Source organism: Meriones unguiculatus, chromosome 18 (genome assembly GCF_030254825.1).
Source record: "Meriones unguiculatus strain TT.TT164.6M chromosome 18, Bangor_MerUng_6.1, whole genome shotgun sequence".
Lineage (NCBI taxonomy): Eukaryota > Metazoa > Chordata > Mammalia > Rodentia > Muridae > Meriones > Meriones unguiculatus.
In genome coordinates, this window is record NC_083365.1 from 20,756,033 (window position 1) to 20,780,362 (window position 24,330).

At 46.9% G+C, this 24,330-nt stretch overlaps 1 protein-coding gene across 3 annotated transcripts; it reads left to right on the forward strand.

Annotated features, from left to right (window-relative positions):
- Positions 1-1,296: 1,296 nt before the first annotated feature.
- Positions 1,297-22,089, forward strand: Epb42 (erythrocyte membrane protein band 4.2). Of its 3 annotated transcripts, none has more exons than XM_060371571.1 (13): positions 1,299-1,659; positions 4,705-4,890; positions 5,810-6,043; positions 9,183-9,301; positions 10,343-10,447; positions 11,677-11,854; positions 12,293-12,431; positions 12,726-12,826; positions 14,519-14,761; positions 15,691-15,843; positions 18,421-18,581; positions 18,760-18,893; positions 21,244-22,089. In XM_060371571.1, exons 1-13 carry the CDS (start codon positions 1,650-1,652, stop codon positions 21,404-21,406), a joined length of 1,926 nt encoding a protein of 641 aa, XP_060227554.1. In that variant the 5' UTR covers positions 1,299-1,649; the 3' UTR covers positions 21,407-22,089. The 3 variants fall into 3 exon arrangements, with proteins under 3 accessions (XP_060227555.1, XP_060227554.1, XP_021505539.1); XM_021649864.2 differs by having other exon boundaries at positions 1,300-1,659; positions 15,691-15,990; XM_060371572.1 differs by lacking the exon at positions 18,421-18,581 and having other exon boundaries at positions 1,297-1,659; positions 15,691-15,990.
- Positions 22,090-24,330: the final 2,241 nt, after the last annotated feature.

Sequence of the window (24,330 nt, forward strand, 5' to 3'; positions counted from 1 at the left end):
GGGCCTATTTATCCTCCAAGCTTTTCAGCTTCAGGAACAGGAAGCCTATCCTGACCTCCATTCCACACCTATCTCAAAGGCGGATTGGACAGCCAAGCTGTTGGGGTTTTTTGTTCTGTTTTGTTTTTTGTTTTTGTTTTTTGTTTTGTTTTGTTTTGTTTTTTAGGCACCTTGAAGTGTCTGTCTCCCCCTGCTGGAACACAGGCTTCCAGGCACTAGAAAAACCTCAGTCTAATTTATCAGAACCTAAAACAGTTTCTGGTGCACAAAAGTAGTCAAAGTACTTTTTTTTTTTGTTCATGGCTGAATAAACAAATCCATCTTTGGGACCCACTAGCTGTGGGACTGGTTTTCTACACAGGGCTGGAGAGTGGAAAGGTATGGGCGTGACAGGAAGCAGGGTGAACATTTTGGGTCACCTTCCTTCCTCTTCACGTCTTCCACTTAATTTTCCCTGGCTGAACCAAGCCACAGTGGTGTCTGTCTTATCCCAGGCTCCTCTAAAACTTCCAAAGATTGGACATTGTGAATGTCTCCTGGGACTTCCACCAAAGCAGAGAAGACTGTCTTTGCTAGACGGTTTGAAACACAGAGGAAACCCCCCCAAGTGGAGCAAGCCCACAACTTTGCCGATTGCCTGTGCACGTAGGAAGTCTCTAGGGTGAACACGGTTCTTTAGTAAGAACCTTCTTTCCCTTGGAAGTTTTTGTTATTTTTAATATTAATATAGAAATACATGCTCATGGTACAATGGTACAGATGATAAAGAAAACCTTACTGCTGGGCACTGAATGTCCTTGTCTGAGGCAGGAACTTTCCGGAAATGTTCTGACTAAATACAAGCAAACTCATGTACCCCGCATATACCCTTCACTGACCCATGTCTCATTTTTTAAAATTAATAATGTTGCTTGAAAATTGTCCTGTATTTGTTTACAGAGAGCCGTGCCTTTCTGCTTACCTTTGTATGCTACTAAATTCATGCATCACTGTTTCACCCAATGGTATCTTTTTTTGTGGATATTTAGGTCAGGCTAGGTCTGAGTCCTAAACAACGCTAAACCATCTCTGGTTGGTTGTCTCAGAGCAGGCCATTTTGAAAGAGCCAGGGTCCTGTCTTTTCCTTACTCAACACGCTCTATTTCCTTATCTCTTTCAAACAGATGGGCTACAGACATTCATGCGGTGAGTGGCTGCTCAGAACCTAGGGCAGGAGATCCAGAGCTGAGGATGGATCCACCGTTTGCAGCAGCATCTGGAGTCATCCAGAAGACACCTGAGGGTTCTGGAGGTCACCGAAGAAACAGGCTGTGAGGGTTCGTTTGGTTTTCTTTCCAGCTAGCAGGTCTTCAGCCTGTTACACAGAACGCTGCCTAGGCCTCTTGGCTAAGAGAGATCATGACAGAAAAAAGGGTCACTCCCAGCAGCTGGTCTAGGAGATAACAGCAAGGAGGGAATAGGAGACAAGAAACCTGCCAGCAGGCTCACGAGAGGAGTGAGGGAAATTTGCTTTCCACAGGCTTTTAAAGGAACAGAAGCCCCCCCCCCCCATCTTTTCCAGTGCGGAGACAGAGTTGAGAAAGAAGCCAGAGGCAACGGCTTGAGGCAAGCGTTTCCTGTGCTCAAGTAGATTCAAAAAGCCTGCAGCCATGGGGCAAGGTAAGTCAAGGCAGTTCTTGGTTGCTAGGACTGTCATCACGACATGCTTTTATTAAAGGAAATAGGTTGGTAACGGATGTGACAGTGGGGCGTGTAAGACGTGAGGGGTGGGTAGCGAGGTACATGGAGTGGGAGTTACATGAAGGAGGAAGGGAAAGGAGGAAGGTGGTGTGAGTACGGGTGGTCGTATGGTGGAATGTTGGTGGTGGTTATCATGCATTTATATTCAGAGCCCAGGATCGAGGAGGATCGACATAATGCAAATGGTTACACCTCTCTAGGCTACGATATAAATGAGATACACCTGGTGTGCTGACTGGTTTTTTTATGTCAACTCAGCACAGGCTAGAGTCATTTCACAAGAGGAAACCTCAAGTGAGAAAATCTCCTCGCTGGATTGGCTCGCGGGCAGGCGTGTAGTTTTTTCTCTGTACTGATGGTTGATGTGGGAGAGGAGTTATATAGTGGGTTGTGCTGTCCTAGGTAGTGGTCCTAGCTAGTGTAAGAAGGCAGGCTGAGTGAGCCAGTGAGCAGCATTCCTCCGTGGCCTTGGCTTCTGTTCCTGCCTCCGGGTTCCTGCCTTGATTTCCCGGGACGACGGACTGAATGTTACAAGATGAAACAAGCCCTTCTTCCCAAGTTGCTTTTGGTCATGGTGTATTATCACAGCAGTAGAAAAGTAACTAAAGGCACCTGGGAAACCTTGAGGCTGTTGTATCCTCAACAATAGGAGCGGAGGGATGGTAGGGGTCAGTGAGCGCAAGCACAAGGGACAGAGACTGTACAACCTAAGCCAACGAAACAGACCGAGAGGATGCACAAGCCCTGGGCACCTCCGCTGCGAGTGTCCGCCCAAGCACCAGGCTCATCTGAGAAACTCTCCGTAGGGACCAGTCCATATTCTTGTCCTGTCATTGAGGGAGCAAACATCGACTGGGAAATCCACTGTGTTCAGATGCTGCTGGGCCGAGAATTCAGAAGTGAAATAAACGTGACCCCTCAGCAAGCTCACGGGAGGGGTTGGGGGACGGAGAGCAGTGGGTGATGCCCATGAAGTGGGGTGAATGATTTAGGGGAGCAGACTACTGTGGGTTCTGTGGACCAAGCTGTGTGATCTGGGGAGGTCACCCAGGGCTTCAAGGCAATGCCTCTGGGTGCTGGGAAGCAGGGAAGCCTTCCAGACAGAACACCAGTCCAAAGGATTCTGGGGGATAACTTCTGCCATGATGCTGTGGTTATTGTGTGGGCCCAGCATACCTGAGTCCAAATCATGTGACTGCTCACCCTTCCACCCTGCCACCCAGAACCAGCATGCAAACAGGAGGGAGTCATTTCTGGCCTCTGACTACAGCTGATGCTCACTTTACAAACCCCAGCTTGACTGGAGCTATTTTATCTACTGCCATGACCTGAACACCTCGCTGGTAGGTGAGAGGGAGACAGGATGCAGAGAGCATCGAGGTAGCAGGACTGGGGAGGTTTTCCATCTTCAGGAAAAAACACATCAGTTCTTTCCCCAGCATTACGTCATTATACAGCATCATATATCTGCTCCATCGCTGTAACAGGGAAAGTTTGGAATGTAAAGCTATGTTCCCACTATTTCCCTCTGCTCCTGAGCTCTCAACCGTAAAGTTTGGGGGCCAAAGTAGGTGTTCCCTGCACTTGTCACATGTCCTGGAGCCCAAACTTTGTGTCGGGGTCAGATCATTTCCTTGAAGTAGAACAGACCTTATTCCACACTTACAAGCAAAAGCCACAGCTTTTTCCTCCCAGTAGCTGAGCCGGTGCAAACACTACAGGCTGTTTTTTTTTGTTGTTGTTGTTGTTTTTTGTTTGTTTGTTTGTTTGTTTTGTTTTTTTGTTTTTTTCCTGAGGCCAGAAGAGTACATTGACTGTTCAGGAACTAGAGCTATAGACAGTTGTGAATTTCCATGTGGGTGCTGTTAATCGAACCCAGGTCCTTCTGCAGAGCACAGTCCATGTGGTCTTAGCCACTGAGCCATCTCTCCAGCTCCTGCTGGAGAGATTCCTTGATCCTTTTTTTTTTCTTTCTCCATAAAATAAAGATTGACTGACAGTCTGTCATAATACACTCAGCCATGTCCTTTCAAGTGCCAGGAGACGGTGAGCCTTTAGATGAAAACTCACACATTTCCTCAGGTGAGCTGGTTCTAATCTCAGCCTCGCTCTCCTCATATTTAAGACAAGAGAGTTTGACTCAGTGATCTCAAAACCAGCTCTAATATCAGATTGTGTCCTCAAAACAAACAAACAAACAAACACGAATGTGAGATTAGTCATGCAGCTCAGGCGGTAGAGTGCTTGCCCATAGGAACAAGCCCTGTGTTCACTCCAAGCACGGCGTAAAACACACACCTGTAATTCCAGCATTTAGAAGGTAGATGCAGGAGGATCAGAAGTTCAAGGTCAGCTTCAGATACATAGCAAATTTGAGACCAGCCTGGATACACGAGGCCCTGTCTCAAAAAAAAAAAAAAGAGGGGTATAAATAGTATGCAAAATTCTATATTGTAATCATTGTTTGGATTTGGAACCAGAAACAAATGTTAAATTTTAATGGGCCTTCATAAGCATTTGACATTATATTAATGTAAAATAAATGCAAACATATAAATATGAATATGCATGTATATGACTTCATTCGTTTCCTGTAATTCTTCAAAGAGAGAGCATTAGTCTAAAGAAAAGAAAACTGAAGTTCAAAATTGTTGCTTGCCAGGCACGGTGGCACATACCTGTAATCCCAGGACCCTGGGAGGCAGAGGCAGACTGGTCTCTGTGAGTTCGAGGCGAGCCTGGTCTACAAAGTGAGTTCAGGACAGCCAAGGCTACACAGAGAAACCCTGTCTCCAATAAATAAATAAATAAACAAAAAAAAAAAAAGTTGCTTGCTTCAGGTTGCACAGCTGACAAGGAAATTGAGTCAAGGACTTGAACCCCACCATTGGAAGGTACCTTTTATTCATGTTCTTATACTTACCTCATATTTATGATCTACGACTTCCCTTTTTTCCATAACAGCTCTAAGTATCAAGAGCTGTGACTTCCAAGCAGCAGAAAACAATGAGGAGCACCACACCAAAGCCATCAGCTCCCGCCACCTTATTTTGAGGAGGGGACAGTCCTTCACTATCACCCTGAACTTCCGTGGCTCAGTCCACACATTTCTGTCTGCCCTGAAGAAAGTGGCTCTTATCGCACAAACTGGTATGTGGGACAGGCCTAGACCACTGTGGGGATGTGGGGATGTGGGGATTTGGATGGGGGGATTATCTTCCCCATAGCCTCTCAGAAGACCAAAAGACAAATGGTCCACACTGTAGCTGGGCCTTAAGCTGTCCCGCTTCACCAAGGGGCTATTGTGAGAATGTACAAGAAATGCAGTTTGTTTGTTTGTTTTTAATTCTGAAGTGCTCAGCAGCATCACCATTAAGAGCTCAACTTTGGATGCGACTTTGTGGGGAAGGCCGAATGGGGTCTAACTCTGGGTACGCATAGCATCTAGACTGCACTGATTGCTGACATCTGTATTTTGTATCAACTAATGAATCAAGTTCTTAACGTGCGATATCTAACTCAGTCCCTTCACAGGCCCTCGGTGTCCATGGATGGGTTCTGCTTCCTCAGAATCAGCCCAACCACAAGGGACCACACCTGGGCAAAGATTGTGCTTGTACTCAACAAGTATAGTCTTTCCCTCTTCGTCAGCAATTCTTAAAACACAGCATAAGTGACTGTCTACACAGCATTTATGCCATGTAAGGATTCATAAGTAATTAAAAGATTAGTATGCAAGAAAATACAACGCCATGGTATTTTATGTAAAGAGACATAGGCAACCTTGGATTTAGGTATTGCAGGAGGTTGTGCAACCAATACTCCTGGATTGGAGGGATGGTTGTATGATTATTCTATCCATTTTGTAGGCTGTGACCCTTTCGTAAACATAGGTCCATAAGCACCAAGAGTTCATGTTCCTTCATTATCCTTCACTGTTCCTCATTATAGGAAGACCTCTTTTCACCTCCCCCATCTTTGTGAGACCTTAATTTATTACTGGTTTATTATTTATCACTGAGCTGTGACCCAGAAGTCTAAATGACCAATTTATTACTGTGCATTGCAGGAGAGCAGCCCTCCAAGGACAGCAAGACCCAAGCCATCTTCCCGATCTCCTCTCTGGGAGACCCAAAAGGATGGAGTGCGGTCGTGGAGGACAGAGGTGCCCAACACTGGACCATTTCTGTGACCACACCTGTGGATGCTGTCATTGGCCGCTACTCACTCCTCCTTCAGGTTTCGGCCAAGAAACAATACCCCTTGGGCCAATTCACGCTCCTTTTTAATCCCTGGAATAGAGGTAAGTTTGGACCTAAGCTAGTCTGAGCTGCACAGGGATGAAGTGAAGCAGAGATGGCAGAGATGGGATACAGCTCCAACAGGAAGCACCTGCCCCAGGCCCTCTGGACAACACCAGCATTAAATTCCAGCTGGCGTCTTCTCAGTCCCTGGGACCTGTCTTGGGATCCCTGGGGCTTCATATTACAAGTCTACATTTGTCTTGCTGTCAAACTGTGGTGCTGGTTCAGGTTATTTTGGACTAATTGAGATGAAATTTAAAAATCTGCCTTTTACTGTAATGGCACAGAAACAAGGAGCTGGAGAGAAAGCCCAGCAGTTAAGAGTGCTTGCTTCACAATCATGAGGATGAAGGCTTGGGTCCCAGATCACACATGACAAGCCAAGGGTCCGACAAATGTCTACAGTATAGGTCCAAGAGATCTGACATACTTCTCTGGCCTCTGAACGCACAGCTGTTCACCAGAGCACCTACATGTACATTAACTCAGACACACACACACACACACACACACTCAAATACATACAATAGAGAACTAGGAAGAGATGTGGGAATAAGTTGGTACAGGGGTGGGGTTTTCTGCTTCTTTCCTGTTTCTCTCCGTGATGTTGCTGGGTTTTGAGGGGTCAGGAGATTATCTAATGAAAGAAAACCTTGAACAAAATAATGTGAAATTTTAAATTGCCTAATCCTTCTAGCATGTGGAATGAGCCCGTGCTATGAGAGCCCCAAGCTTTCTTTATCAACTTCATGGTAAAGGAACCCAATCTGGGTTTTTGTTTCCCTCCACTTGTTAATTCTGTTGTTAAGGCAGGTTGTGGGGTCCCCTCCATGGAGAGCTGTTTGAAGTCCTGTAGTTGAGCTAGCCTGACATCACTGGGGTCAGATGACCGCCTATAAAGTACAGCTCTGGTTGAAGCCGGGCTTGTTTCATCTAGTGGACCTCCGTGGTTTGTCCCAACGAGGCTACAACAGGCCATTGTCCTTCCTTCTCATTTTGAGGATCCAGTCTCTTTCCCATTTAAGTCTGTCTCACCCATCTTAATGCTGGGCCTTCTTGAGGGCTGATTCAGAGAATAGAAAACAGTTTCTCCTGCATTTCCTAGTTTCAAGACACCAGATACACGCTTTCTTTTCCTTTCAATAGTTTCGCTGTCAGCCTGAGGGGCCTTCTGTATAAGACAGGGCTGGGGACTAGAGGAAATCTAGGGAAGGATAATAATTTCCCCAGGTTCCTATAGCCCCACACATGGAGCCAAGGCCCAGACTCTTTCCTCTATGATGCCTGAAGTCAATGTGCTTTACTCTTCTTGTCCAAGGTGGGACCTCCAGTCCCTACCCCTTCCTTTAGATAAGTGGTTCTCAACCTGTGAGTCATGAACCCTTAGTATGGGAGAGTTAAATGACCCTTTCTTTCTATCTTTTCTCTCTCTCTCTCTCTCTCTCTCCTTCTGAGACAGGGTTTCTCTGTGTGGCCATGACTGTCCTGTACTCGCTTTCTAGACAAGGCCTCAAACTCACAGTGATCCACCTGCCTCGGCCTCCCTGAGTGGTGGTATTACAGGCATGTGCCACTGAATGCACCTGGCTCAAATGACCCTTTCGCAGAGTTTGCCTAAGATCATTAGAAACTACAAATATTTATACTATAATTCATAACTGTAGCAAAATCACAGTTATGAAGTAGCAATACAAATAGTTTTATGGTTGGGGGTCACCACACATGAGGAACTGTACTAAATGGTCACAGCATTAGGAAGGCTGAGAACCATTCCTTTAGACAGTCCTGCCCATCCCCAGCTCAGGGCCTTCCTTTGTATCCCAAGGAGAAAGGCAAGTGAAGCAATACACGGGAACTTGCAGCTGCTCAAAAGTCCTTTGTCCCGTGTTGTTCATTGTGGATTCAGGATCCTTCTGCTGAGGGAGATCCCACATTTCTCCATATACTGACAGGAAGATCTCAGGGGTCCCCTTCCAAAGCTGAGGCTTTAATGCATCCCAGATGACCAGCTCTGAGTCTGCATTCAGAGCAGCCAAAATATAGTCCCAACAGTTTTAGGACTGCATTGGGTTCTGAAGGAATCCATGCTTGATTCTGCTGCTAGGGTTCCTGCCTTCTTACTCCATTTATAGGACCCCAACTAGGGAAGTCCTTGTATGGAGGGATTAGGTAGTGGGAGCCATTCACTCCGCTCCTCTGAGACATGACTGAGAGAGGTTCTGATGAGTCAAGTTTGGTAGCAGAGGCAGTCCTGGGTGCCCGGGCAACTCTCTAGTGCTTCTGTAGCTTGGAGAAAATTTGGCAAGAAAAGCCGAACCTCATGCTCCTTCCAGCGTCCTAAAGTGAACGATGGTTTTCATTAAGAGATATCTAGGAGTGAGGAGGTGGCCTAGTGGGTAAAAGAAATTGCTGCGCAGGCCTGATGACTTGAGTTCAGATTCCCCAGAATCTAAGGGAAAACCAGGTGCAACCTGCTCCTGGGAAGGTGGGAGCCAGAGACGGCAGACATCTCTGGAAGCTGGTGGGCCAGCTAGCCTAGCTTATACTGTGAAGACTCGTCTCAAACAAAGTGGTTGACTGGGACTGACAGCCTGATGTTCTCTGACCTGCAGTCTCTCCACAATGCTCGCTTAATGCTTGGATAAGGGAACCCAGCCCTCCACCCAGAGGATCTTTCAGTACAGAAGCCCAATGCTCAGAATTCCACTTTTCAAGCCCTGCTCCTCCCCACCCTTTTCCCTCTGTTCACTGTGCTTAACCCGTGTTTAATTGCTGTGTTTATTTTGCCATTTCCCGTACACCTTTTTATTGTTACAAATCGGTCTTCTAGGAAAGACTTGACAAGGCACTGGGAAACTCCCTAGGAGGCTCCTGATCCCCTTTGAGCTTGTAAGACTCTCATTTGCAAACCTCTTCTGGAAACCACTACGCTTTTTAAGGCTGGCTTGTTCCTGGCCACACTGTGACTGTCGGGTTTCCGGGCCAGGTCCTGAGTGATCAGTGAGAAGGACCCTCAGGAGTTTCACTAGGCGAGAAAGGACTGAAACCAAACCCAGCCTGGGCTGGCAGGGCAGAAACCTGGGCATTGAGGACAGATCCTGCGCCCTCAGGCCCTCAACCTCTCCTACTTCTTGCCAGACGATGCTGTATTTCTGCAGAATGAGGCTCAACGCACCGAATACATATTGAACCAGAACGGCCTTATCTACCTGGGCACAGCAAACTGCATTCAGGAAGAGCCCTGGGACTTTGGTCAGGTAATAGGGATCTCTAGGGGAGAAGAGGAGTTCTGCCTATCCCATAACCTTCAGCACTCAGGCCAAAGTTAGCAGGTTCAAAAGCCCTTGTCAAGAGATCAGCTTTTTAGCCCGTTTCAGCCTTGTGGTGCCTCCATTTCTCTTAGACGGTATGCCACTCTCCACAGCTGCTAGTTACCTTCATAGAAGCCATGGGAAGCTTCCGGTAAATCCGCTCTGCCTACCGAATGGAGACCCGTGCCCTGGCCTGACAACCAAGCAGCCGGGCCACGGCTTTCCTTCCCAGCAGCCACTCCTCATTCTGGTTCTGAGAAGACCCTCTATTTGGACTAGCTTTTTTTCTTTTTCCCCTTGGAAAACTACTTCACCAGTCTTACTGCCTTCTGGGAAATTCTCCCAATCTCTAAAGATAGAGGTGTTGTTCTACTGTGCCATCTGCTGTCTGTCTTAGAGTCTGAGCGACGGATGTTGCTATGGTCTATTACCTGAACGGCCACATCCCAACTAGGGGTTCCTCCGGAGTGGGAGCTACCTGGCGTCTTCCATTCCTGGCTCAGTGCCCATAGGAACATTAGATATTTACTAAGTAAAAATGAATGAAATTAAATGAATTGAAATGACATGATACTGATAGTGGCACCCGCTTTCAATCCCAGCCCTTGGGAGGCATAGGCAGGCAGACCTCTGTGAGTTCAATGTCAACCTGTTTTATATAGTGAGACCCTGTCTCAATAGATAGATAGACAGACAGACAGACAGACAGACAGACAGACAGATAGATAGATAGATAGATAGATAAAATGGCCCAAAACCAATCTTCATGAAATCACAACCTATCAGGAACATCAGCCCACAGAACAAAGATCTAGATCTAGATACAAATATGGTGAGAAGAGAGAAGATCCAGAACACCCACTGTGGACACTGAGGCAAGTGAGGAAGATATACCCAAGCCTGTGAAAAAGATAAGATACCTGAACTGTCCTGTGAGATAGCGCCTAGCCTGGAAACTCTTCGTCTTATCCTTTGTTGTCCCTTCAGTTTGAGAGAGATGTCCTGGACCTCAGCCTGAACTTACTGAGTGTGGACAGGCAAGTGGAAGACTGGAGCCAGCCTATACATGTGGCCCGTGTGCTGGGAGCCTTGGTGAGCACAAAGCTGGGGAACCAGGGGGAGAGGAGATGGGACAAGAGCACTTGAATGGAGGGGGCTCTGGAAGCCCTCAGAGCACAGTAGCTCCCCTCTTCCAGGGTGTGGGAGACAGTCCTCAGAGAAGAGCCCGATGAGAGAGAAGGACAAGGCAAGAAAAAGAGAAACAGGTTCATCTAAGACAAAAGCCAGGGGAAGGAGGGAGCTGGCTTTTCCCAGAGTTCTCTTCCTCCCAGTCCTAACCTGGAGGCTTAGATCCCAAGGAGGGAAGATGTATCCTATCCTTCCCAGGGCTTGCCACTATGGTAATCCAAGGGTCTTGTTTTATTTCTAAATGTTCCTAAGAATATGCAAGCCGTGAAGGTGGCGTGGGGTTTCCCGTGTGTCTTAGTTGGGGTTAATATTGCTGTTGTGAAACATTATGACTAAAAGCAGCCTGGGGAGGAAAGGGTTGTCCAGAGTCACAGTCTACTGAGGGCAGCCAATGCAGTGACTCGAGAGGGCAGGAATGTGGTGGCAGGATCTGATGCAGAGGTCATGGAAGGATGCTGCTCCCTGACTTGCTCCTCAAGGCTTGCTCAGCCTGCTTTGTTATAGAACTCAGGGCCATCAGCCCAGGGGTGTCCCCATCTACAATGGGCTGAGCCCTCCCCCATAAATCCATCACTGATTAAGAATGTGCCCTACAGGCTTGCCTGCAGCTAGGTCTTATGGAGGTATTTTCACAATTGGGGTTCCCTTCTCTCAGATGGCTCTAGCTTGTGTCAAGTTGACATAAAACTAGCCAGACTACCATGTCCACAAACTCCTCTCAGAAAGTAATACAGCCCCCATTTCCTCTCATAACTCTCTGTCCCCGCTCTGAGAGGCAGGGCTTGGGTCAAGGCTGTTCTGTAAGAAGGAAGAGGCTTGAAACAAGGCTGAGGGAGTCAGGCCAGGGGAGGCTGAGGAACAGTAGAACCAGCTCTCATGCTCCGCCCTGTGACTGGAGCTGGAGGATGATTTAGATGCGGTGCTCTGGGTCTGGCTCTGAGATTGTGAACAGTGAGAGTATGGGCTGGAGCCTGGAGCTTGCTGGTCTTACAATGGAGCCTGGAGTATGCTGGTCTTACAGGCTGCTGGGATTAAGCCACACGCATGGCAAGCTGCAATGAGCACTCCTTGCTGGCCCTTGTAAGCTGTCCAGCCATAGGACACCCACCGAAATCACGTATCTGGCCCAACAGCTGCATGAACTCAAGAAGAAGAGTGTCCTGCCTGTTCCACAGACCCAGGCTGCCCAGGAAGGGACCTCGCCGTACAAACGACGGGGCAGTGCGCCCATTCTGCGGCAGTGGCTCACTGGCCAAGGACGACCAGTGTATGAGACTCAGGCCTGGGTGTTTGCTGCTGTTGCTTGCACAGGTACAGGGCAGGCAACACACAGGCCGGTCTTCTGGGCTGCTGTAATGTCTAGCCCGCATCTTGAGTTGTCCCCTGGCCTCGCATGTGGGAGGAACATCCCCTCAAGCAGGCTCTGCCACCTCTCCACAGCCTTTCCCCACCAACTGCTGCTTCTCTTTCCCCTCTGAAGATCTGATCTCATTTACAAACTCTGCTCCCAAAACTTACTCTCTCCCCCCAAACACCCTCCGCCTGCCCCCCAACAGAGCAAGCCTCGGTGCTTCTAAACCTCCCCCTTGCTCTATATTCCTGTGCTGTACGATTTGTGCACCTTTTACCAGCCTTCGCCTGTGCGGTTCAGATTCCTCGTCCTTCTGCGATGTCACCTGACATGTAAGACGGATCCTGTCCAGCCTGGGGCTTTCCTGCCCCCTCTGATACTCTGCGTCTTCTATGCAGTGCTACGCTGCCTGGGCATCCCAGCACGCGTCGTTACCACGTTCGCTTCAGCCCAGGGTACCAACGGGAGCCTGCTGGTGGATGAGTACTACAACGAGGAGGGGCTCCAGAATGGAGAAGGACAGAGGGGCCGTATCTGGTGAGAAGCCTAGAGGAGATAGGGTTCTAGACCAGAAAGGGCCCCAAAGTGCCAAGCTCATTGTGACACCCCCCCCCCCGCACATGGAGAAGCTTGGCTAAGAGAAGGTTTTCGGGACTGTCGTAGGAGGTGGCGGTGGTCAGTGGTGGAGTGCATGCCCCTCTGTAGGAACGTCCCTTTTCTTTTTAGAGCGTCCTCCCATCCCCAGGGCAACAACTCTCTAAAGTCGTATTTCTAAACTCTCTTCCATATTCCCCCTTTCCCCACTTGAAGTTCTGCCTTTGTTACTTTTAGGGTCTTCCAAACTTCTATAGAATGCTGGATGAACAGACCTGATTTGCAGGGTTATGACGGGTGGCAGATTCTGTACCCAAGAGCATCTGATGGAGTTGGAGGTAAAGCCTAAGGGTGGGCCCAGGACCAACCAGGGCTGAAAGAGCTGAAGGGGTCCCCTGGGAAGGATCTAGGAGCAGCCTGTGGTCCAAAGAGGGTCTTCATCCTCTAAAACAGGAGAAGCAGAAGGAGTGATGGTGATCAGATTGTGCCAGCAGGCTCAAGGGGATAAAGCTGTCAGCTCTCCATGTTACAAGCTGCATAAGCGCTAGGCCTACTTAAAGCCTTGGGCAAAGGAATACCATCTCAATGAAGGTCAAAGGTCAAATGACTATGGGCATTCTGGGGTAGGGCCTGGCTGGGTGGAACTTGTCTGTGTGTGGATGAAAGCTCAAGCCTAGAGAGGGAAACTTCAAGCCACCAAAGAATGATGCCTCCTTGTCTTGGAACAATGCAGCCAGTCCTGATGAGACCTCATAGGCTGAGGTCAGATGGAAGGGGAGGAGGACCTCCCCTATCAGTGGACTAGGGGAGGGGCATGGGAGGAGATGAGGGAGGCAGGGTGGTATTGGGAGGGGCTGAGGGAGGGGGCTACAGCTGGGATAGAAAGTGAATAAATCATAATAAGTATTTTAAAAATTAAACAAATTACAAAGCTTTAAAAAAAAAAGAAAATTACTAGAAAAATCTAGGGAGGGAATGAAAATCATCCTGTCATAGATTGGTCCAAATTTCCAAATAATTAAATGGTTAACACCACTTGTAACAAAACAAAACAAAAAAACTATCAGAGAACCTGACACACAGGAAGCGACCAAGAGGGCGGCCTGTTCTTAGCATATTAGAATTAAGGCTGTGTGCTAATTGTGTTCCTATGAGGTCCTTCCTGTCCAGAGTCTGGACCTAAAAGTATTTTCATTGCATCATCGTGAGTTTCATCTTTGATACTTCCTCAGAAAGCCTGTCCACTTCCTACCTCTGACCTTGATCCTGGAGAAGGAAAAATAATGTACAGGACAAGGACTGACCCAATGAACCTAGCCAGAGCAGAAGTCTAAGGGGGGGAGGGGTCCTTTGCTCAACTGCCCTTTCTCTTTGTAGTAGAAGCATTGTTAATACTTACTACTAATATGTAAGATCATTACAGAAGTTGTTATTGCATCTGCTATTATAGAAACGAAAGTACACAGAGACTGTTAGATTTTTAATATGCCTGCACATTGGAACTGGGCAGAAACTAACCCCTAAGCTGTCTTGATCTCTCCCAGCTCCACTTCCCATGCCATTTGCTCTAATAATTCCCATATGGGCTACTTTGCCTCCAAAAATCCCATAAGTTCTTGCACGTGTTTTTTCACCTGGGCTGCTTGCTTCTCTCCATTCGCCAATCCTCAGAGCAAGCTCCTCCCAGCCACGTGCTTCTAGTTCATGCTTAACCCATGGTGACTCTGCTTTCTTCTTCCTCCTCTCCTATACCTCTCTCTCTCCTCCTCTCCCTCCCTCGATCTTTCTCTCCTCCAAGCACGCAAACCTTAGCTCTGCCTACGTCACTTTTGCCCAACTCAAATGCAGGCATTTTTTTTTTTTATTGGCCAATCAGGAATAATTTGGGAGGCAAGGTTTACAAGGGTCATTTTGGTTACCTGAGGGTTTACTGAGAGAACAGTACCTTGGGGGGGGGGGCAGGGGGGAAGCAAGCAACTAACATATGAATACGTGGTGGCTCCCTATCAACCACCACATCTCTCCTTTAGTTCTGGGATCCTGCATTCTGGTCCCGGTCCGAGCAGTCAAGGATGGGGAACTGTGGCTGGACCCGGCAGTATCAGACCTCTTTGCTTCAGTAAATGCCTCGTGTGTGGTCTGGAAGTGCTGTGAAGATGGGAAATTGGAGCTGACCGACTCCAGTCAAAAGTATGTTGGCGATAACATTTGCACCAAGGTCGTGGGCAGTGACCGCTGCGAAGACATCACTCAGAACTACAAGTATCCTGCAGGTACTGACAGTATTCGCCGGAGATAGCAAATGAGGGGATGGGCCCGACAGATGCAGGCCAGAAAGAGTCCCGGTCTTTTCCCCTTCAAATAAAAGTAAGTCTCTCAGTCTTGGCTGACGTGACTGCCAGTTTGGATCACATAGTTCAGCACTGTAGGAGGCTGAGGTGTAGGGCCCACTGCAGTGCTCTTTGCTTCTGCTCATGAGATGCCTGTCCCCAACCCCAGCCAGTCCTAATAACCAAAAATGTCTTCATGTATTTCCAAATGTCCCTAATGGGGTCAAAATCGCCTCAGCTTGAGAACCTCTGTTATGAAAAAAAAGCACTAAATAAATACCAAACCCTGTCCAAGAAGACTTTCAGGACTGAGGGAGAGGAAGCTAGCCCTCCCACCCTCTCTTCTAAGATCCCCAAAGACTTCTCTGTTTTTGTCTATCAGTCCAAATCAGGAGACTATAACTCCCTGGAGCCTTCTCCTTCACAGCACACTGTCCTTGCCTGACTGTCTTCTGCTCTCTTTCCCGCAGCCTGGTTAATCCAGCAGCTTCCTTGCCTCTTGCCTGTAGGATGGCAACTCCCTGGCTCTGGTCTCTCCATCACAGTTCCCTTTCCCATCTCAGTTTCGAGAATGAATGTTCTAAGACACGGCTGCCATTGTTATCCCCCGACTCAAGAATATTCTGTGGCTCCTTTGCCCTTGAAGAATCATGTGTGAAGGAGTCTTAGAAAAATATCTCCAGTGACAGCACTGACTTGTCACAAAAGTTGTTTTCCTTGAGCGAAGGCAAATTCAAAACATGAGGCATTTGCAAAGCTTTTTAAGATTTTAGTATCTGAGCAGAGGTGGTATATAAATTTTAAGCCTGCACTTTTGTCAGAAAAATCTGTACCTATGGGGTAAAAGGTCTGCTTTGTCTTCTATTCTGCAGGGTCTCTTCTAGAAAAAGAGGTACTGGAGAGAGTCCGAAAAGAGAGAATGAAACACAGGAAGGACAGTGGCCTGAGCCCTCCTATCTGTGAGCCTGTTGATCCTCTGCACCTCTCCTTGGAAACAACTAAATCCATCCCACCGGGAGGAAACGGTGGGCTCTCGGTGATCCTGGTTAACCCCACAGACAAGGAGAAGGACGTGCATCTGGTCATTGCAATCCAGGCTGTGTACTACAATGGAGTCTTTGCTAGTTATCTCTGGAAGCAGAAGCAGTCTTTCATACTCAGACCCAATGAGGGTAACTCTCTCTGGCCCCAACAGACACCTTACACACAGCTGTTTCCATCTTGGGTTCACCCATAGGTCTTCAGAGATGGCTTTTTAGCCCCCTGGTGCTTACACTCCCACTCATTCATCCAACACACATATATCTGGCCTGCCACAGGTGAGAGGACCAGGATTCCAGCTGCAATGAGATAAGTAAACCAACCCACACCAGCAGTGAGAAAGCATCCGGGGAGGCCAACAGAGTGCAGGACAGAAATACACCTCACCTAGGTTGGGGCAGTCTGCACCTGGATGCTTTTGAAGGATGAAGAAGGACAAGGTGGATAGAAAAAATGCACCAGGCATTCCAGACAGGGGGGAAATGTACAAGGGTCTCTCCTCTTCCTTAGATACTTGTTCAATTGGTCTGAGATGAGGCCCCACACTGGAGTCACCCAAAGAAACTATGCCTGGGCTACATGCCAGGCAATTGGATAAAAAAAACAAAACAAAACTCCATAGTAGACACAAATGTCAGAATTTACAACACTGCTGAGAAAATCTCACTACCCAGGCAAGCTTCAGGGACAAGGACTCAGCTTGTCTACAGGACTGGAACAGCCCAGGCATAGTGTGAGTTAGCACGAGAGCTAAATGTGCCTGGGATTCGAACAGTCTCAGCTGTCATGCTCAGGAGCCCGAGTTGTTGTCTGGGTAATGGAGAGCTGGCCAAAGTTTTCAATGTGATCAGAACACATTTTTAAAAGAAAGACCTTTTGATGAAATGGAATGGAAAGGTCATGGCAGAACATGTGTTCTTAACCATGGCTGCACACTGAGGCACCTGTGGGAATTTACAATCCTGATGCCTGTTGCCAGCATCTGATGTCATTGACTTGGGTTGTGGCCTGAAGTTGGGACTGTGTTATAAAAGATTCTTGCATGCAGCATAGAGAACCACTAGGTTACAGGGCAGCAGGGGGTAGGGAGTGAGGGTGGGAGTTATTTATTAGCAGTTGAAGTCCAGAAACAAAAGCCAGACTAACCTGGCAGCACTCAGAAACAAGGCGTCCAGGAGGTGGTAGGAATTGGTTTTGTGAATGAGGATGTCCTCCTATGGTTTATTCCTCTTTCCTAGAAGAGAGGAATGCAACTTTTGGGAAAAAGATGAATCTAGTTATAGCATGTTTTTGTTAGAGGCCCATGAGATATCCAAGTATCCAGACAACCAGCAGGCATCAGGGAATTTTAAACACAGGGTTCAAGATCCAGCCTGTGCTGGTGATCAGGCATAGAAATCCCTAGAGAGAGTGAGCAAGAGTCAGGCACGGAGGCATTTACAGTGCGGGAAAACAGGATGTAGGAAGAGGAGAAAGGAAGGAGAGAGCCATAGCAACACCAGCAATTAATGGATTTAGGGAAGGCTTAAGGAAAGAACAAAGAATGAGGGAGACAGTTGTCTAAGAGGGGACAGGAACACCAGCAAGGTTGGCAGAGAGGTCAGGAGATGTCCTGGTTGAAGCTCATAGCCTGGGCAAGAGACCCGCTTTCTGGCATTTAAACTGATTGAACTCAGTAGAGTTCTCCCTAAAGCAGGATGGGAAAAAGGAGGAGCTAGAGAGAGGGTGGCATGGTTCTTTGGTTGACTTGGAAGGCAAATCTGTTTATATGCTGATAATCCACATAAAAACTGAAGCTTTGCGGGAGGTGGGTTATAAATGACAGCATAGTCTCTGGGCAAATAACCTTTCGGAATAATTATCTCACATATATTGAGCACTTAATATTTGCCAGAAATGGTGGTGAGTACATTAAATTCTTAATCTCATTATTCCCACAACTTTATGAGGGGAGTGCCGTCCTTAGTCCCACTTCTTGTCAGAGAAAACTGAAGTTTAAATAAGTTGCCTGAGGTTACACAGTTCATCAGCAGTGGATGAGAATGGGGCACATATTTAAAAGTTAGGACTCTACATGGACAAGGGGATAGCACATACCCTGGGAGGAGGTCACGGCAGGGGTAATGTCCGTGTCTGCAGGTTGGGAATGGGAGGCAGAGCTTGAGAGGGTCCCACTTGATAGTTAACATTTTCTATTTAGAAGGAAACGGAAGAAGGAGCAGGAACTGTGTAAGCACGCGCTCAGCAACCGACACGTGATGAGTTTTGAGATAAGCACTTCCTTTGAAGCGTGTCATGTAACACAAGTCATCCTACTGCTTTTAGGCAAAAAAAAAATGCCATTGCTGGTTGTAGCTCACAGAAGCTTGTCTATAATGCCTGTGAGGCAGTCTGCTAAGAGTGTTGGCAGAGATGGTAACAGGGCACATGCAGAGTAGCTGTAGGCCATGTAGCATCTTTCTGGCTTCAGTGGGACCCCGATTCCTTTGTCGTGGGTGTGATTCGGTTCTGGCATGCATGCACTCCGTGCTTTGTCCTGACTTGCCTGTTGTATGTTGCAGTTCTGAAAGCATCCACCCCCCTGTCTTTCTCCTATTTTGAACAAACCCTACCTGAGAACAGCTTCCTCAGGGTCACAGCAATGGCCACACACTCCAATGCCAGCCTCAGCTGCTTCGCTCAGGAAGACATGGCCATCAGTAAACCACACCTTGCCATCAAGGTGGGCGCTCCTCTTTCATTGAATTGCTCTTAGCTGCTACCACACAGGGCTGTCGGTGGGAAAGTTAGAGAAAGGATTAGGAGGTGTGGCCTTATTAGAGAAGGTGTGTTGATGAAAACAATGGCTGTCCCTCTCCCAGCATCTGCCATAGTTGTCTAGGTGCTGCCTCTTCCTACAGATGCCGAAGAGAGCAGTGCAGTATCAGCCTCTCACCATCTCAGTCAGCATGTACAACTCCTCAGAGTCTCCCATGCAGAACTGCGTCATCTCCATCTTTGGAAGGGGACTCATCTACAGAGAGAAGAAATATGGGTAAGAGACTGTATGCTTCTTTTTGTTTTTGTTTTTCAAGACAGGGTTTCTCTCTGTATCCCTGCCTACCATACAGAACTCACTCTGTAGACCAGTCTGGCCTGGAACTCACAGAGATCCAACTGCCAGAGCTCTGCCTCCCGAGTGCTTGGACTAAAGGTGTGTGTCACCACTGTAGGCTAAGACTGTAAGCTTCTCATACCACTGAAAGATCTCAACTGTTTTGGACTTAAAAACAATAATCCATCTCTTTGTCCTATCTCTTGAAGATAGAGCAAATATCTCTAGAAGTTGAATTAAAGCTACCAAATGGCTTATCTCATTCTGGAACCACCAAGTCAACAGGAGGAGGAGGGGATAAGGGAGACTGTGAAGACCCCACATAGCTCCCACCTCACTTGTCCCAATCATCCAAGAAGAGCCTGAGTATTGCTGGTGATGAAGGGAGGTTAGATCAGGTGCCAGAGAACACACAGATAGGACATGCTGCCTCTTGGTTTACTAAAGAATTGTACTTACTAATCACTGCTACAACATACAATTTTAATTAAATTCCTTTCATTTCTCTTCCCTTCACCACACTCCATGTCCTTTTGTGTGTGGATCTTTAGCAATGTGCAATGTGTCCTGTTGTTTCATTAACTTATACAGATGTTACGGCTTTTTCTTGGGCTGCTGTTGTAAGGGGAGATTAATAGTGACTAATAATTATCTTTTAGTAATGCTGCTGTTAATCCTAAACAGCTGTCTAACCAAATCACCACACAGAGACTATGTTTTATTTAATTAACCTAGAACACAATGCTGGGCAATAGTTACTCCGTCCAAACCTCCAAGCCCTCATAGTTTCCTAACATTTAGATTTCTCACATTACACTTGCTTTTAGGGATACATTAGGTCCAGTCCATCTCTCCACGTTGTTCCAAGATCTCTCTCTCAGCTCTCCCCTGCCCTTTCTCCTCCTCTGCCTCCCACCTTCCTGTCCTCTCGCTCCTCCCTCTCTTCCTGCTTCCTTTTCATTGCTCGACATTGTGGCCAGTTGCTTTATTTTGACATGTTTATACAAAGTTGAGACAGGCGATGCTTAGAATAAGATTCACAATGCAATGTCCAGATTGAAACCAGAGAGTGGGGGAGAGAAATCAGCATTTGAAAGAACAAGGGTAAAGTGTATACATTCCAAAAGAACATTATACCAACAGGCTGCATAATTCCATTTTGTGTATCCACCACTTCCTACTGCTCCATGATGACAGGCAGCAAATACCTCTCATTCTGATGCCGCAAGGTTTCACAGCCAACAGCCTCCTACACATCCCTTATAAGCTTGTTTGAAGCTTTGGTGATGCCAGGGATTAAATCTATACAGGAATGGAATTTCTGGGTCACAGGATATAATCTCGTTTAGCCAGATCCTATTAAATTTAGAAGCAGAATCCTTCCAGCACTGTAAGACAGTTTTTCTCCCCACCTCTCTGGCAATACCCAACTATTCTCTTCTTTCCAGTAGGAAAAACAGTAATAGAAAGCCATATCCTCCTGTTCCAGTTTGCCATTCTTTAGGCTGGTTATCCTTTTTCATTTCCTCTTCGATAGCTGTCTCTGTCTTGGCCTCCTTTTCTTCTGTTGTTCTTGCCTTCCTTCTTGTGGACTTTTAGGAGTTCCTGAATATTCTAGGTCCCTGAGTGTTGTTAGACATTGCAAACAACCTCTTTTATTTTGCCTACTGTACTCCTGGTTGGGTATAGTTTAAAAGTAACACTAAGCTTCCTAGCAGGTGGTCCAGTTATTGAGCCACTGGTACAACATCATGAAATTTTGTCATTCTTGCCAATTAAATGAGAGGACCCACCAACATTTAACTAGACTTTATGACCTTCCAGATCAATTTAAAGCAAATTCCCTGAAGGAAATCTTAAACATTCCCTCACTGAAAGGTCTATAGTAGTCCAGGAAGGTCAGTCACCTGCTGCTGACACCTTGTCACCCCCTCACTATGTCTATGGCACCCACTGTGCTCAGCAGGGAGAAATTTAAAACTCTCTTTTGCCAAACATACTGCCAGTACTATTACCAAGAATGGAACCAGACTGAATCACAGACGCTGAAAGGAACAACAGATGTAGGAACAACAGAGGCCTCCGCACGCTTCTGTCTTGAGCCATGCAGTTGCTCTGTATGGAGAAGCTCCTGTCATTTATCTCATGATCACTTCCAGCTTTCCAGTAGTAAACTTAGATTTCTATATCCTCGTGCCCCGTATCTTCAATATGAGAAGGACAACCCATGAGGACCAGCAGAGCAATGACCCTGAAGGAGAATTAACACCCATCTCTACCTTTCTTTCAGATTAGGTTCTGTGTGGCCAGGAAACAGCCTTCAAGCTCAATTCCAGTTAACACCAACACACCTGGGGCTCCAGAGGCTCACTGTGGAAGTAGATTGTGACATGTTCCAGAACCTGACCAGCCATAACAGTGTCCTTGTGGTGCCCCCTGACACTCCTGTTTAAACCGAAAACAACCCTCAAACCACCTGCTAAAGCCAGACACACTCCGGAGAGAAACTCTGCCTCTCAGACAAATGAATCTCCACTAAGGTTGAATAAAACAGTGACCAAAACTAAACTAGACTCACAGAAACCAAAATCCATTTTGTTGTTGTTTGTTTTGAAGAGTTTAAGTTAGCCTGAATATAACTCCATTTTGAAATAAAGATCTTGACTGGGAACTGAATTCAGGTACCAGGAAATATCACAGAATGTACATCTGGCAGAAAACAAAGTTAACTCTCCTAGTAACAGCCTCCAGGAAATATAACAGAATAAATGCTTCATAGAAAATAGAGACAAACTCCCTGGCAATAATCAATGGGAATTGGTTGAGAATCGGGTGGGAAAAGTCTCCCCAATGTTTCAGGTATGGTTTAGAAAAATAGCCATTGTGATTATATGCCTTAGCCATTGTGATTGTGTGCTTCAGAAAAGGTCACCCCGCCCTGCTAAACTTCACCCAATTCTGTAACATCAAGGCTTGTGCCCCCCTACTTGCTGTCATGGAAACCCCTTGATCACAGACTTTCCCTTTAAAAATCCTGTTCACTCAGAGCTCGGGGTCCCACTTTTCTACTGCTGCATCAGTGAGACTTGTTTTCCGAGTTCGGTCACTCTCGTAATAAAGCTCTCTTGCAATTACATTGAGTCGTCTCCTGGTGGTCTCGGAGGGTCCCTTGAACCTGGCATTATATTTGGGAACTCATCCATCCAGGATGCCTCCGGACCTCTAGGACTCCCGACCCAGAGAGCTTAATCCCACGGGTAAGTGTAATGTCTTCTATGTTGTCTGTCTGCTTTAAATGTGTGTTTGCCTTTATTCTTTGTTTCTTATCCTGAAAAGCCTCGAGGTGCTTATGGGAGCGGCCAAATGTAGGTATGACAGATGTGTTGGAGCCTAGGCTGGGGGGGGGGCTTCAAAAGACATTTTGTAGCCCTGGAATTTCTGCCTCCTCGGGACCCCTGGGATAGGGGGACCAGAGTGAGGATCTGTTTCTGCCTCCTTGGAACTCCTGGGATAGGGGGACCAGAGTGAGGATCAGTTTTCTGGAACTTCTGTGGCAGAGAAGTCCAGATTTTCAGTTTTACTTGGTTTCTGTGTGTGATTAATTGTTTTTTCTTGGTGTTGTGCCTGGAGTTACTGTTTAATTTTTGTGATTAATTTTTTGTGGTTTTGCTTCTACTTGAGAGTGCTTGATTTTACCTTTGTTTAAAACTGTGGCTGTATTCGTTTCTGTGATTTCAGTTTTGTCCCAGGATGTTAGCCTGGGTATAGGCTGTGAGTTGTTGCCTTTAGTTCATTTTTGTTTGAGATGGCCGGTTCTTTTTTGTGCATGAGTGATTTACTATTTGTTGAAATTGTTCTCCTTACTTCTGCATTCTCTTGAATTCTCTTGATGAATAGACTGACTGATGATATGGGACAGAATACTTCCAAACCTCTTGACTTGGTTCTGACTCATTTTGGATAGTTTAAAGCTAGAGCTCACGGTCTTTCAGTCGATGTGAGAAAAGGAAAAATGATGACTTTCTGCATCTCGGAATGACCCACCTTCAATGTGGGCTGGCCACCAGAAGGAACCTTCCACCTTCCCACCGTCTTAGCGATGGAAGATAGAGTCTTTCAGAAAGCATGTGGGCACCCAGACAGGTGCCATATATTGTAGTTTGGAAGGACCTGGTGACTCATCCACCTCCATGGATTAAGCCCTTTCTGATCCCCACTAACAATTTTCCTTCTATAGGATCTCCAGAACCAGAGGTCACTGAGTGACTGAGACCAAGAAAGGATCCCAAAGGTACCCCTTGAACTCCCTCTGCTCCCCTTTACCCTGTTTTGCAGGGTGAAAGGAAGCCAGAGGAAGCCATTTTTCCACCCTCTCCATATAGACCTCTTCCTACCTCAACTGGCTCCCTCAGCACCAGAGACTTTAACCAGGTCAGGACCACCATCTGGCCCAGCACAGAGGATCCAGAGCCTCTGGGTAGCCTCTCCCTCTGGAGTGACAGAGGCAGATTCCATGGTCCTTCATAGGAATTGGGCCACGGGACCACCAGATGATAATGGCAATCAATCTCACCATTATTGGCCTTTTGCCATATCAGATCTTTATAACTGGAGAACTCAGAATGCCAAGTTCTCTGACAACCCTAGAGATTTGATTGATCTCCTTGAAACTGTTCTTTTCACCCATCAGCCCACCTGGGACTATTGCCAGCAGCTTTTACAGGTTTTGTTTATCACAGAGGAGCGGGGACGTATTATTTCAGAGGTGGGCAAAAATGTCCCAGACAACTACAGGAGTTTCAACTACAAATCAAGCCCGTATTGATGATTACTTTCCTGATAAGAGGCCCAACTGGGATTACAACACGGCTGCAGGTAGGGAACGTCTCCTAGTCTACCGTCAGGCTCTGTTGGCAGGTCTCAAGGCGGTCACAAGACGGCCCACTAATTTGGCCAAGATGTACAGAAACAGGAAAGAATAGGCCAGCGTTTGTGTCCAAGGTAAGTCAGAATGTAGCTTATTGGGGCAGACTGGAGATTGCATTGTGCATATAGGCCCCAAAGTTCAGGACAGGTAGAGAGGATGAACAGAACATTAAAAGAGACCTTAACGAAACTGACCTTGGAGACTGGCACTGACTGGGTGATGCTCCTCTCCATTTCCCTTTATAGGGTTAGGAATTCCCCTTACCAGCTAGGTTTAATTCCCTTTGAGATTATATATGGGATGCCAGCCCCAATAGTACCCAACCTTAAGATTGATGCTACTGCTAAAATGGATTAAAACAGGTTTTGAGAAATGTTTAAGGCTTCTGTGTAAGCAGGCAGCTCTTAAAGGGGCAACAGCAGCTTCTCAGGTAAAAAAAAAAAAAAAAAG